Source organism: Podarcis raffonei, chromosome 16, assembly GCF_027172205.1.
Source record: "Podarcis raffonei isolate rPodRaf1 chromosome 16, rPodRaf1.pri, whole genome shotgun sequence".
Lineage (NCBI taxonomy): Eukaryota > Metazoa > Chordata > Lepidosauria > Squamata > Lacertidae > Podarcis > Podarcis raffonei.
In genome coordinates this window covers 9,271,899-9,286,081 of record NC_070617.1, presented here as the reverse complement: position 1 = coordinate 9,286,081, position 14,183 = coordinate 9,271,899, and the positions used below count along the sequence as shown (strand labels likewise).

Genomic DNA, 14,183 nt, shown 5'->3' with positions numbered 1-14,183 from the left:
TGATTCAAGTTTCTTTTCTCTTCCACAGGCCCAAATTCTCAGCAATAATACAGTCGTGTGTGTGTGTGTGTGTGTGTGTGTGTCTGCTCTTTTCCCTTCTTCCTCGACTCCATTATAGGATACAGTAACCCCATATTCTGTTCCTGGGGCAGCCGGGCTGGGGTCTCCTTCCTCCCATAAGAAAGTAAGAAGAGGCTACTGGATGAGGCCCAAGGCCCATCTAATCCAGCATCCCATTCTCACAGGAAGCTCACAAGCTGGTTCTGAGCTCAACGGCAAATGTCTACGCTTGCGATCACCAGGCATCATTTGATAAACGTTGATCGTGTTGTGACTTATTTGCCTTTTCTCCCAATCAAAAAGTCTCGAATGCTGCAACTTTTTCTAACACGGAAGGAGTTGCTCCTTGAATGAATTGATTTTAGAATGTATTTCAATTAATAGATTGTGATTTTATGTAAACTGTGTTACTTTTACTGTTGTTAGCCACTCGGAGCCTGGCTTCAGGTGGGGAGGGCGGGATATACCGTATTTTTTGCTCTATAAGATGCACCAGACCATAAGACGCACCTAGTTTTTTGAGGAGGAAAAGAAGAAAAAAAATATTCTGAATCTCAGAAGCCAGAACAACAAGAGGGATCGCTGCGCAGTGAAAGCAGCAATCCCTCTTGCTGTTCTGGCTTCTGGGATAGCTGCGCAGCCTGCATTCGCTCCATAAGACGCACACACATTTCCCCTTACTTTTTAGGAGAGAAAAAGTGAGTCTTATAGAGCAAAAAATACGGTAAATAAAATTGTATTATTATTATTGTTGATCATTTTGCTCCCCCTTTTCTGAAACTCTCCCTGCAATGCATAACTCGTGCCCCCCTCCCCTGTCTTATATATAGGTAACTCACTGATTTTGCCCATGCGATCGCAGGTTTGCATGGGTGGTGGGAAATAAATAAGGAAATGGGGAGCAAAAAAAATTAAAAAGGGGGGGGGAATTCACCATTCACCACTCTCCATGGGTTATTCCCACCTACCCATGTGGGGTTTCCTTGAGGGGATCAGCTGTTCTAAGGGATTCCTACCTTTATGAGTTTTTGCACTTAGGTGTGGACCCCCGGAACAGAACCCCTGCATAAGAGGTGAGTTATCTGTATTCACAAAGCAAGAAAGACATATACTCTCATTAGGAGTTATGGCAAAGATGGAGGACCTATTGCCCACCTCCCCAGATTACTTTGGACTCCAGCTCCCATCAGCCGCAGACCCTGATCACTGGCCGTGCTGGTCAGAGCCCAGCAGCAAATGAAGGTTCACAGCTGTGCACCAGGACATAAATTATAGTGTTTGGTTATAATCCTCCATGTAGGTTCTTTATTTCATCTGGAGCAGGAGAAGACTACCTCCCTAGATCTGTCCATTAGGAGCAAACTGAACCTCCAGGGTGACACGAAGTCTATCTCCATATATATGCAAGACGTTTTGTTATGCCTACACTGGCTCTCGAGGGTTGCAGGCAGGAGACGTTCCCAGCCAGACCTGGAGCTGCTAGAGATTGAAGCTGGGACCTTCTGCACTCAGAGCAGATTCCCTGCCGCTTCCCAGTCGCTGAATGGAGAAAACAGCAGGCGTGGGCTTAGAATAGGGGGTTCCTCAGACCTTGTGGGGGCCCGGACTATATTTTGGGGGGAAATATGAACGAATTCCTATGCCCCACAAATGACCCAGAGATGCATTTTAAATAAAAGGACACATTCTACTCATGTAAAAACATGCTGATTCCTGGACAGTCCATGGGCCAGATTTAGAAGGTGATTGGGCCGGATCTGGCCCCCGGGCCTTAGGTTGCCTACCCCTGGCTTAGAATCTCCATATCCTTCTTGTAGGATTTTCCCAAGACAACTGTATTGGGTGGCAAGAGCGGGGGGGGGGGAAGGACTCCAGCCTTGGTCCTGTAAGCTATCCAGGACTCTCAGACTTCCCCGCACCCATGCCACAACCTTTACCTGGACTTCTTCAAGTGCTTAAAGCCAGGATAGAGGGTGCCTTTCAAGTGTGATGACAGTGCTTGATTTTCTGGATGGAGGACAGGAGTTTGTGTGTGTTGCACAGTTGCAACTTCACAATGTTGCCTTTTGCAGAAAGAAAAGGGTGTTTCCTCTTGGGGCATCTAGCTGGCCACTGTGAGAACAGGATGCTGGACTAGATGGAGTCGAAGCCCCTATAAGGCAGGAATCTTTTTGCCCAGCATGGGGCTCAAACCCACAACCCTGCAATGAAGAGGCTCGTGCTCTGCCAGCCTCTTCCATATTTCTTTTGGCAGTTCAAAGTTGGGATCGATTAGGATCAGCACGTCCCGCAAGACCTGGAACACAGCCCGGCGGCCCATAGAAATTCCAGGTGCTGGAGGATGCCCTGTCATTAAAAAAACCAAGCTTTTGATAGTTTTCCCAGGTGGAGATCACGTAAGGAGGCGAAGGAGCCGGGTGCGAAACGCGGCGTGCTCCAATACCAACACACACACACACAAGTCTTTTTTGATGGGCAACCTTTCCCTCCCTCCATCCCCCAGATATACCCAAACCCAGAGGCTTCAGCAGTGCCTTCCCAGTGCCAGCCGTGCCTCCTTCCCAAGCTAGCCAGCACATGATGTGGACTGGCAGCCGGGGGCTCCTGTTGAGAGTCACGTACCTGGAGAAATTACAGGGTTGGGAAGCCCCATAAACATGGATCCGCGTGGCTGGGCAGGACAAGGGAACCTTTGTTCTCACGGGGGGGGGGGGGGGGAGAAGGTGCATGAACCGTGGGACACACACACCACACACACAGAACTTGTGCCAAAGTGCAAGGTCAGCATGCAACTGCAGTATGGGCGACAGGCCCCGATCCCCAGCGATTTCAATTTCAGCCGAAGCTCACACAGCGGTTGCGTGGCGGAGCGACCCCCCTTGCCAAGTCTGCTTCCGAAACTCTTGCACGTCCCGTGACTCAACCTCCACGTTTCGCCACAGGATGTGTGTCCTGGGAGGTGAAACTCAGCGGCGATGGCAGCCAGGAAGACGCCACCTCCAACAGCAGCAGCCTAAGACAAGGGTGGGGGAGCCTCAGGCCCTCAGGGCTCTCTGTCCGGCCCTTGGAACTCTCACCAGGCCACGCCCCTTTCCCCTCAAGCCACACCCCTCTGCGGCTCTGCCTTGCTCCCTCTCCTTGAGTGACCATGCTTGCCCGGGGTTATGCCTTTTGCCGGCCTGGTTGGAGGTAGAGGGGGGTGGGAGCTAGTTCACGGACGCGACTCCCCTGCGAGGTAGGGTGGCAACCCTTGGGAGCTCTCAAGTTTAGAGAAAAAGCAGGGAAGAGGTGGCATGGCCTAAGTTTATAAAAACAGGGCCTAGTTAGACTGCGGAACTCACTGCCACAGTGATGGCAACCGACTTAGATGTCTTTTAAAGAGGATGTTGTTGTTGTTGTTTAGTCGTTTAGTTGTGTCTGACTCTTCGTGACCCCATGGACCAGAGCACGCCAGACACTCCTGTCTTCCACTGCTTCCCGCAGTTTGGTCAAACTCATGCTGGTAGCTTCGAGAACACTGTCCAACCATCTCGTCCTCTGCCATCCCCTTCTCCTTGTGCCCTCCATCTTTCCCAACATCAGGGTCTTTTCCAGGGAGTCTTGTCTTCTCATGAGGTGGCCAAAGTCTTGGAGCCTCAGCTTAACGATCTGCCCTTCCAGTGAGCAGTCAGGGCTGATTTCCTTCAGAATGGATGCGTTTGATCTTCTTGCAGTCCATGGGACTCTCAAGAGTCTCCTCCAGCACCATAATTCAAAAGCATCAATTCTTTGGCGATCAGCCTTCTTTATGGTCCAGCTCTCACTTCCATACATCACTACTGGGAAAACCATAGCTTTAACTATACGGACCTTTGTTGGCAAGGTGATGTCTCTGCTTTTTAAGATGCTGTCTAGGTTTGTCGTTGCTTTTCTCCCAAGAAGCAGGCGTCTTTTAATTTCATGGCTGCTGTCACCATCTGCAGTGATCATGGAGCCCAAGAAAGTAAAATCTCTCACTGCCTCCATTTCTTCCCCTTCTATTTGCCAGGAGGTGATGGGACCAGTGGCCATGATCTTCGTTTTTTTGATGTTGAGCTTCAGAGGATATGGGGCACCTATTCACATGATGCACTCATATACTAAGTAAAGAAAGTAGGTTTACTGTCTTCCTCACCACCCCTCTTCTTCTTCTTATATCTATTTTCTCCTCCCTCTCCCCCCCTCAATGCCTACAACAAAAATGTCTGAGAACGACTGAAATTGGCCTGTATTCTACGATTCGAAGACACTTGTTGTACCTTGATTATTTATGGAAAGTCTGTTAATACAAATGTGTTTCTTTTTTAATTAAAAAAAAAAGATTAGGCAATTTTGTGGAGGACGATATGGCTGCACCGGGGTTGGCTATGTTCTTACCCCTTTTCTCTCCCCAAGCAAAGAACTCAGTGTTACCATCAAAGCTTACGTACACATTACGCCCCAACAGAGGTCCTTGCAACAGAAGCCTCTGCTACTACTCGCACTGCCCAGTCTCGAAATCTCTAAGAACAAACCAGGCAACTGTATGGATATTTAGAACTTTAGCTGGGGGGTGATGGACTCATAGGCTGGGCTGCCACCTAGTGGTGTAGCAAAGCAACCACAACTTGCTTGCCAAAAAGTGGAGGACACAGAATTAGGGACAGAGAATTATCCAAGGTAAAACAGAGGTGGCCATTCTGAGATTGGGGGGGGGAGGTTCCCGATCCAACTTTGTGCCTCCTTCAGACATTTGCAGGACTCAGACTCCTTATCAACCCCTGCCAGCATGCACAATGGTCAGGGATGAGAGGAGTCGGGGGTCCAAAATATATACGGATGGATTCATCTGTCAGTTTCACTTTTTCCAACTCTTGTTTTCTGGCTGTCTACGGCAAAAACAGACGCTGGACTAAATGGGCCCTTGGCCTGACCCAGCAGCCAAATGGTTCTAATGCTCTATAGATAGATTACTGGTATTTTGGTAAATTTTACATCAACTGGCTTTTGTTGTTTGGTTTTTATCTGAATCTTTTAACTTTTGCTTTACATAAACCGCTCAAGAGGATTTCATTGATCGGGCAATATGTAAATCTTAGAATCACAGAATTGTAAAATAAATGTCTAAATCTTGTTAAATGAATGAATAATAATCATCAACATCAGACCTAAAGAGTCCCCCTTTCCTATCAAGACAATTGAGTCTTATCAAACTCCAACACTGCCTATCTCACAATCAACTCAAATCTGGGAACACTTTATCTAAACATGAGCAGCCTCGCCTTGCCATGGGCACCACAGCATGCCTAAATATGATCACATACACCTGATTCGGAGCAGAGCTCTTTCACCTCCTCTCCCCAAAGGCCTCACCTTTACCAGAAACTCATCAATAACACCGGCATCACCTGGAGACATGCGGGAAGGAGACCCTGGGGAGAAATTCCACCCGGACTTCATCAACTTCCCCCCTGCTCCATCCACCTGAGCCTGGGTCCTGAGTCCACAAAACAGGTTGCTTTCTTGACAACACCGCGGAGCTATGGGATGGGCACATAAAAGCTTGGTCGCACCAGCTCATGCACGCTGGTTAATTCAAAACTGGATTGCTGCAATGTGCCCTATGTGGGGCTTCCCTTGTGCTTGATCCGGAAGCAGCAGCTAGCGCAGAATGCTGCAGCACGATCGCTGACAGGGCCCCCTGTCAGCGTATAACTCCTGTGCTCAAGAGATCTGCACCGGCTGCTGATTTGCTACTGGGCCGAATTCAACATGTTCCTATCAGTATAAAAAGCCCTTACCAGCTTGGGACCAGTTTACCCCATAACACAAACTATGCCACTTCTATCTGTGGAACTGGCCCTGCTACAGGTCCCGCATAATACCCATTCTGCATTTGTAAGCAATTGATCTTTCAGTGTGGCACCAGTTAACTTTGGAACTCCCCGCTGATTGATACCACACAGGCATCTTCCCTGTACAGTGGTACGTCGGAAGCTGAACAGAAGCCGTTCCGGAAGTCCGTTCGACTTCCAAAACATTTGGAAATCAAGGCACGGCTTCCGATTGGCTGCAGAAAGCCCCGTCAGACATTCAGGTTCCAAAGAACGTTCGCAAACCAGAGCACTCACTTCCGGGTTTGCAGTATTCGGGAGCCAAAACATTCAACTCCCAAGGCGTTCAGCTTCCAAGGTACGACTGTATTCTTTTTGGCGCTTGCTGAAATATTTTTTGTTCAGACAAGCCAAGACTTAGCATATGTTTTAACCCGGGTTTTAGCTTATTGCTGATTTTAATTATTTTTTTGTACATTCAGAACAGTTGCTTTCTATTGTTTCTTATTGACAATTTCATCGCTTTCTTTTCATAAACCGCTCTGAAGGTTCCACTTCCCCTGCCCCCAAAATGAATAAATAAATAAATATAATTTGGCACTTCATACCAGAAATTCACAGATAGCTATGTGTTATGTCCAAGCTAGACCACCCAAAGCTCTGGCCCGCAAAGTGAGACCCGCAATTCCTATTTGAACAAGGCTCTTGGGTTCCAGAAAAGCACAATGCCTTGTGCCAAGACAAACGCAACCATGAGGCAAGACCCACAAATACGAAAATATACTAATGCACTCCAAAGAAACAAACATAATACGAAAGGACAATGGGCGACGAAAACTACAGAACAATCGGCTACAGATCCGTTTCTGCTCTTAAGCCTTTTGCAAATATATACCAATTAGTCCTTGGGAAAGGTTTTTTAAACAATATTATTTGGGGAACGTGTCCAAATGATTCTTCATGTGCATCAGCAGATGGCAAGAAGTGTCTTTCAGCTTCCCAGGACAAAAGGAGAGTCTTGGTGAATGACCAATTTTTTTGTCAAAAAGGGAGGGGGGGGACCCCAACCTGCCTCTCAGAGAACAGCCTCACTGCAAGAAGAAAATGGTTCACCAAAACAGGCTTACGATTAATCAGCCGCTTGATGTGCAAGAATAATTATTTGAACACATTCCCCCAAAGAAAACTGAACGCAAAATGAATTCTGAATGCAAAATAAAATTTCTCACTACAGCTCCATATAAAGCAGGCGGGTCGCCAACGCTGCGCCAAAGACAATGAGGAAAGGTTACGGTGTTTGGGATTTTTTTGTGGCACGTAACAGGTGACATGATAGAAGTTTATACAATTATGCATTTCACGGAGGAAGTGGATTGAAAAAAATGCTTTCCTCCCTCTCTCCTAACATCAGAACTTCTGGGCCTCCAACATTCAGTTCCACTGGAAGATTCAAGACAGACAAAATAAACGACTTCTTTATGCAGCAACCAGTTTAACTGTGGAACTCCCTCCCACAAGAGGTAGTGATAGCCACCAGCTTGGATGGTTTTAGAAAAGGATTAGACCAATTCATGGTGGAGGACAAGGCTATGGATGGCTACGCTTTGCCTCTACAGTCGTGCTTGGGTCCCGCTCGCCAGTTTCCCACTGAAGCATTGGTTGGCCACTGTGAGAACAGGATGCTGGACTAGGTGGGCGTTGGTCTGATCCAAGTATGGCTCTTCTTATGTTCTTAAGTACAGTCATACCTCGGGTTGAATATGCTTCAGCTTGAGCGTTTTCAGGTTACACTCCGCGGCGACCCGGGAGTAACGGAACGCGTTACTTCCGGGTTTTGCCGCTCGCGCATGCAGAGACGAATCAAAATGACGTCACACGCATGTGCGGAAGCGGCGAATCGCAACCCGCGGACACGCAGATGCGGGTTGCGTTTGCTTCTGGATGCGAACGGGGCTCTGGAACGGATCCCGTTCGCATCCAGAGGTACCACTGTAAAGACAACAGCAACCAGGCATGCAGAGGAGTTTTTTTAGGAGATGGGACTTTGGACTCAGGCTCTTTTCTGCCGGGGCACCAGATCTCCTACCACTTCCCAAACACCACCTTTAAAAAAGCCAATGCCACTTTTTTTCTTTGCTTACGTGGCCGTCGGTCACAGTGCGAGAAAGACCCTGGCTGTTTGGAATCCTAACACAAACTGGTGATTTGTGGCCCAAGTACCCAACACCACAGCTGCTCCGACGGAACGGGACAGGGGGCAACTCCCCTGCCCTGCGGGTACACTTGCTAAAAGATGATGGCACCTTCAGATGGAGCCTGAGGCAAGCCTTCCCTGGTGGTCAGTCCCAGCCTGAATAAAGAGGCGCTGAAAGAAATAAGTGGAACCAGTCCGTTTTTATTACGAAGAAAAGAAAGGGGCAATTTCCAGGCAAGATTCCTGAGGGGAGGATTCCCTTAGGGAATGACATCCCTCATAAACACACACACACACACACACACATGTTCTCTCTCACACACACATACACACACCTTCGCCCTCCTTTTTCACCAGTGCAAAGACTTGTTCCCTTTCCCCCCACAGTTCCTTGTGTCCAGGTTCCGAAACCAAAAGCAGGGACTTTGGAGCCAAAATGGCGCCAAAATGGCGGAGGTTTCCAGCCAAGCTAGGAGTGCGACTTCTGGGCAAAGGGGGGGAAACAAAACGAAACACAGCCCTGCCTTCGCAAGGGTGCAAAGCCGCCCTCCTGTAAATCCGAAGCAGCCAGCGAAGCGAGTGCCAGGAAGGGGCTGGGGTTGTCGTCCTCTTCGCCAGTTTCGGCCAGAGAGGGGCGCCGCAAGAAGAGTCCGTGGACCGGGCCTGGCCCGGGTTAGATATTGTGGATGTGTAATGACGGGCCGGACACCACGGGAGGAGGAGGAGGAGGAGCTGGCCTGCGTGGGAAGCAGAGAAAGAAGGAAAGGTTTGCACTGAGGCATACATGTCAGAACAAGTTCTTTTTTTAATTAACTTCACTAGAGCAGGGCTAGGGAGCCTTCCAGATGCCGCCGGACAACAACTCCCATCATCCCTGACCATTGCCCATGATGACTGGGGGCTGATGGGAGCTGGAATCCAATAACCTTAAGTTACAACATCCCTGACTGCTGGCCAGCACATACAATTGGACGCCATTTTGAATCGCTGCACCATTCAAAATTGCACTGCATTTTTGGGGGGTGGGGATTATTTTTGTGTGTGTTTCTTATTTGTGCTTTTATCTTGCATTTTTATTTTGTGAACCGCCCTGAGATCTTTCAATGAAGGGTGGTATATGAATAATAATAACAATAATAATAAAATTCCCAAGCAACATTGGGTACAAGGCTACTATGAAATGAACCATTATTGCCGCATTTACGCAAATCTAATGCACCATCAGGGACGCGGGTGGCGCTGTGTTTTAAACCACAGAGCCTAGGACTTGCCGATCAGAAGGTCGGCGGTTCGAATCCCCGTGACGGGGTGAGCTCCCGTTGCTCAGTCCCTGCTCCTGCCAACCTAGCAGTTCGAAACCACGTAAAAGTGCAAGTAGATAAATAGGTACCGCTCCGGCGGGAAGGTAAACGGCGTTTCCGTGCGCTGCTCTGGTTCACCAGAGGCGGCTTAGTCATGCTGGCTACGTGACCCGGAAGCTGTACGCCGGCTCCCTCGGCCAATAAAGCGAGATGAGTGCTGCAACCCCAGAGTCAGTCACGACTGGACCTAATGGTCAGGGGTCCATTTACCTTTACTTTTTAATGCACCATCAAATCTAATGCGCACCCTAATTTTCGCAACGTAATTTGGCCAAAAAAGTGCACATTACATTCGAGTAAATACGGCATTGAGAACATCTAAAACCACCCGCAGCACCGTTGAAAGGCAGGGCTTCCCAAACATGGGTCTCTGGCTATTGTTGTACTACAACCCCCATCATCCCTAGCTAGCAGGACCGGTGGTCAGGGATGATGGGAACTGTAGTCCAAAACCAGCTGGAGACCCATGTTTGGGAAGCCCTGGTTTAAGCAGCTTGTCTTGCCCACCACCCCTCTTCTCCAAATCCCCGCACCTGGAAAAGAAGCAGCCGTCTCCCTCTCGGCCTCTCCCACCCCAGCCGCCTCCCGTTCTTCCACTCACCTCGATGGCAGCATCTGGACCCGAGGGTCATAGTTGGGAACAGCGCAGAGTTCGGCCCGGGGGGGATCCGAAGGGAGCGGTTTCTGGGGTGGCGGAGGCTTGGCAGGGGGCTGAGAGGAAAACAGAGGGAGCCTGAATTAGGGGAGGCGGGTTGCGACGCGGGCTCAAACGCTTGTGCACCACCTCACGCTAGCAAGGGGGCGGAGGCCAGAGAGGTGCAGAATATTTATTTTTAGACTCTTCATTAAGTGCATGGGTGCGACACCACACACACACACACAATGCAAAAATAACATGTGTGTATGAGCAATTTTTCCTGACATCTTTGCAAGGGGGCTGCCGCTCACTTCAGTTAACCTTACAAAATGGCCAAGGGTTCTATCATTTTTCTGCTTGCTTTGACGTCAACTTAAGTACGTAAGAAGACTGGATCCGGCCAATGACCCATCCAGCCCAGTATCCTCTTCCCACAGTAGCCAACCAGATGCCCCTTACACGAATATTATCTATATTTCCATGGCTGGTGTCAAGCTAAATTATGCTCAGAGAGTGGAACCACGTAAATCAGTTACAAGTTTCACTTCTTTCCCCTGGGAAAAGGGATTGTTACCCCACTCTGGGAGGGGAATAGAAGGGTGTGCTAGCAACTCTTAGCACCCTTGACAAGAAAACAGCTCCCAAAATTCTTTGGGAAAAGCCATGGCTGTTCTTTTTTTTAAAAGTTTTTTTCATTTTTCATTTTCATTCATTACATACATCTCAAATTCTTAACATTTACTATATATTCCTCCCTCCCCTCCAAGACTTCCCCAACCTTGCGTTTCTGGTTTGTTTCTATTTTCATCCCCTTTGCTATCTCTCAACAGAAAAGGTTATTAATAACATAACATCAAACCTATAAACATAAAAATAAAATTAACTACATCATCTTATTCCACTGTCTTCTAAACATTTTCTGGTACTAATAATGTGAATGTTTATTTAAATCCTGCCATCAAGTCTATTGACTTTCTTGGTTTCTGAAAATATAATATGAAGGGTTCCCAATCTTTTTCAAAGTCTCTGTTGTCTTTTTCTCTTAGTCTTTCTGTCGTTTTTCTCTTGGTCTTTCTGTCATGACAGAATGACGACAGCCATGGCTGTTCAAAGTGGTACACTGGGTTTTAAACACCACTGACTGGTTGTTGTGTCCCGTGTCTAAAATTTGCCTCAGGCCACATTCACACCATACTTCCCCCCCCCCCAAATAATATTTATTATTTTCAGTAGATAAACATAGTAAAAAAAAAAAGATTAACAACAATAAAAACAAACAAAAAATAGGAGAAAAAGAGAAAAAGATAAAAGATACATACAACATATTACCACTTAATTAATTAAAATTAAGTACCATCCATCTTCATAAACATAGTATTTGACTTCCTCGAATCTCTTCCATCCAAATTTCTTAGTAATTATATGTAGCAGTTTCCAATATCAGAGTTTCAAAAAACCATGTTGTTGTTGTTTAGTCGTTTAGTCGTGTCCAACTCTTCGTGACCCCATGGACCAGAGCACGCCAGGCACTCCTGTCTTCCACCGCCTCCCGCAGTTTGGTCAGGCTCATGTTTGTAGCTTCGAGAACACTATCCAACCATCTCGTCCTCTGTCGTCCCCTTCTCCTTGTGCCCTCCATCTTTCCCAACATCAGGGTCTTTTCCAGGGAGTCTTCTCTTCTCATGAGGTGGCCAAAGTATTGGAGCCTCAAGTTCACGATCTGTCCTTCCAGTGAGCACTCAGGGCTGATTTCCTTCAGAATGGAGAGGTTTGATCTTCTTGCAGTCCATGGGACTCTCAAGAGTCTCCTCCAGCACCAGAATTCAAAAGCATCAATTCTTCGGCGATCAGCCTTTTTATGGTCCAGCTCTCACTTCCATACATCACTACTGGGAAAACCATGGCTTTAACTATACGGACCTTTGTTGGTAAGGTGATGTCTCTCCTTTTTAAGATGTTGTCTAGATTTGCCATCGCCTTTCTCCCAAGGAGCAGGCGTCTTTTAATTTCATGACTGCTGTCACCATCTGCAGTGATCATGGAGCCCAAGAAAGTAAAATCTCTCACTGCCTCCATTTCTTCCCCTTCTATTTGCCAGGAGGTGATGGGACCAGTGGCCATGATCTTCGTTTTTTTGATGTTGAGCTTCAGACCATATTTTGCGCTCTCCTCTTTCACCCTCATTAAAAGGTTCTTTAATTCCTCCTCACTTTCTGCCATCAAGGTTGTGTCATCTGCATATCTGAGGTTGTTGATATTTCTTCCGGCGATCTTAATTCCAGCTTGGGATTCATCCAGCCCAGCCTTTCACATGATGAATTCTGCATATAAGTTAAATAAGCAGGGGGACAATATACAGCCTTGTCGTACTCCTTTCCCAATTTTGAACTAATCAGTTATTCCATATCCAGTTCTAACTGTAGCTTCTTGTCCCACATAGAGATTTCTCAGGAGACAGATGAGGTGATCAGGCACTCCCATTTCTTTAAGAACTTGCCATAGTTTGCTGTGGTCGACACAGTCAAAGGCTTTTGCATAGTCAATGAAGCAGAAGTAGATGTCTTTCTGGAACTCTCTAGCTTTCTCCATAATCCAGCGCATGTTTGCAATTTGGTCTCTGGTTCCTCTGCCTCTTCTAAATCCAGCTTGCACTTCTGGGAGTTCTCGGTCTACATACTGCTTAAGCCTGCCTTGTAGAATTTTAAGCATAACCTTGCTAGCGTGTGAAATGAGTGCAATTGTGCGGTAGTTGGAGCACTCTTTGGCACTGCCCTTCTTTGGGATTGGGTTGTAGACTGATCTTCTCCAATCTTCTGGCCACTGCTGAGTTTTCCAAACTTGCTGGCATATTGAGTGTAGCACCTTAACAGCATCATCTTTTAAAATTTTAAATAATTCAGCTGGAATATCATCACTTCCACTGGCCTTGTTATTAGCGATGCTTTCTAAGGCCCATTTGACTTCACTTTCCAGGATGTCTGGCTCAAGGTCAGCAACCACACTACCTGGGGTATACGAGACATCAATTCCTTTCTGGTATAGTTCCTCTGTGTATTCTTGCCACCTCTTCTTGATGTCTTCTGCTTCTGTTAGGTCCTTTCCACTTTTGTCTTTTATTATGGAAATCTTTGTACAAAATGTTCCTTTCATATCTCCAATTTTCTTGAACAGATCTCTGGTTCTTCCCATTCTGTTGTTTTCCTCTATTTGTTTGCATTGCTCGTTTAAGAAGGCCTTCTTGTCTCTCCTTGCTATTTTTTATCAAAAAATTATCAAAAAACCATATCACAGTCCTAATCATATTACATAGCTTTCCTTATCGTACATTTTCTTATTTATAAATTTAATTCCATTTTAATCCTAGGCCTAATTGTTTCTTTCAAGTGTTTACATATCTTTAATATGCACCATACATTTAAAGCACTGGGATAGCCCATTAAACAGCCATGGCTTCTCTCAAAGAATTCTGGGAGCTGTAGTTTGTTCTGGGTGCCGAGAGCGGTTAAGAGACCTCCCCATTTGCCTCACAGAGCTATACAATTCTGCAGGTGGTTTAACACTTAATCCCTCTTCCTGGGGAAACTCTGGGAATTGTAGCTCTGTGAGCGGAACAGCTTTCCTCTCCACCCATCTGTCTAATCCTCTTTCAAAGCCACCCATGTCGGTGGCCCTCTCTACCTCCAGTGGGAGTGAGTTCCGCAGTCTTTCCTTTTGTCTGCTCCAAATCTCTCGACATTCGGCGTCCCTGGATGGCCGCAAGGTTCCAGTATCACATGAGATGCTAAAGAAGGTGCATCCCACATACAGCAACGCTAGGCTCTCTTGGGAGCTTCCTATCAGCTGCACTTCCCATAATAAGTTGGAGTTCTTGTTATTAAATATAGCAAGAAAAAAGCACACCAAGAACTCAGGCCAATATAAGTTTCAATAGTGGGAGTGGTCCCTACTCGCAAATCAATAGTCAATAGTAACCTTAGAGTTTTTAATTTGATTCAACAGATGTAACTATTATTAATATCAATTATTTTCAGTTGTTATCCTTGAGAAACGTAGAAAATAACAGGTTATATTTATCCGAAAGCCTTCAAACTTACACGACC

At 46.8% G+C, this 14,183-nt stretch overlaps 1 protein-coding gene across 7 annotated transcripts in view; it reads right to left on the bottom strand.

Annotated features, from left to right (window-relative positions):
* Positions 1–8,266: 8,266 nt before the first annotated feature.
* The window catches only part of ADAM15 (ADAM metallopeptidase domain 15), a 50,796-nt gene continuing 44,879 nt past the window's right edge, over positions 8,267–14,183 (bottom strand). For all 7 annotated transcript variants that reach the window (XM_053370149.1, XM_053370148.1, XM_053370151.1 and 4 more), the window contains 2 exons: positions 10,048–10,157; positions 8,267–8,822 (listed from right to left, as the gene is read on the bottom strand). In XM_053370149.1, coding sequence (XP_053226124.1) covers positions 8,759–8,822; positions 10,048–10,157 — 174 coding nt within the window. In that variant the 3' untranslated portion in view covers positions 8,267–8,758. The remainder of the gene's footprint in view (positions 8,823–10,047; positions 10,158–14,183) is intronic.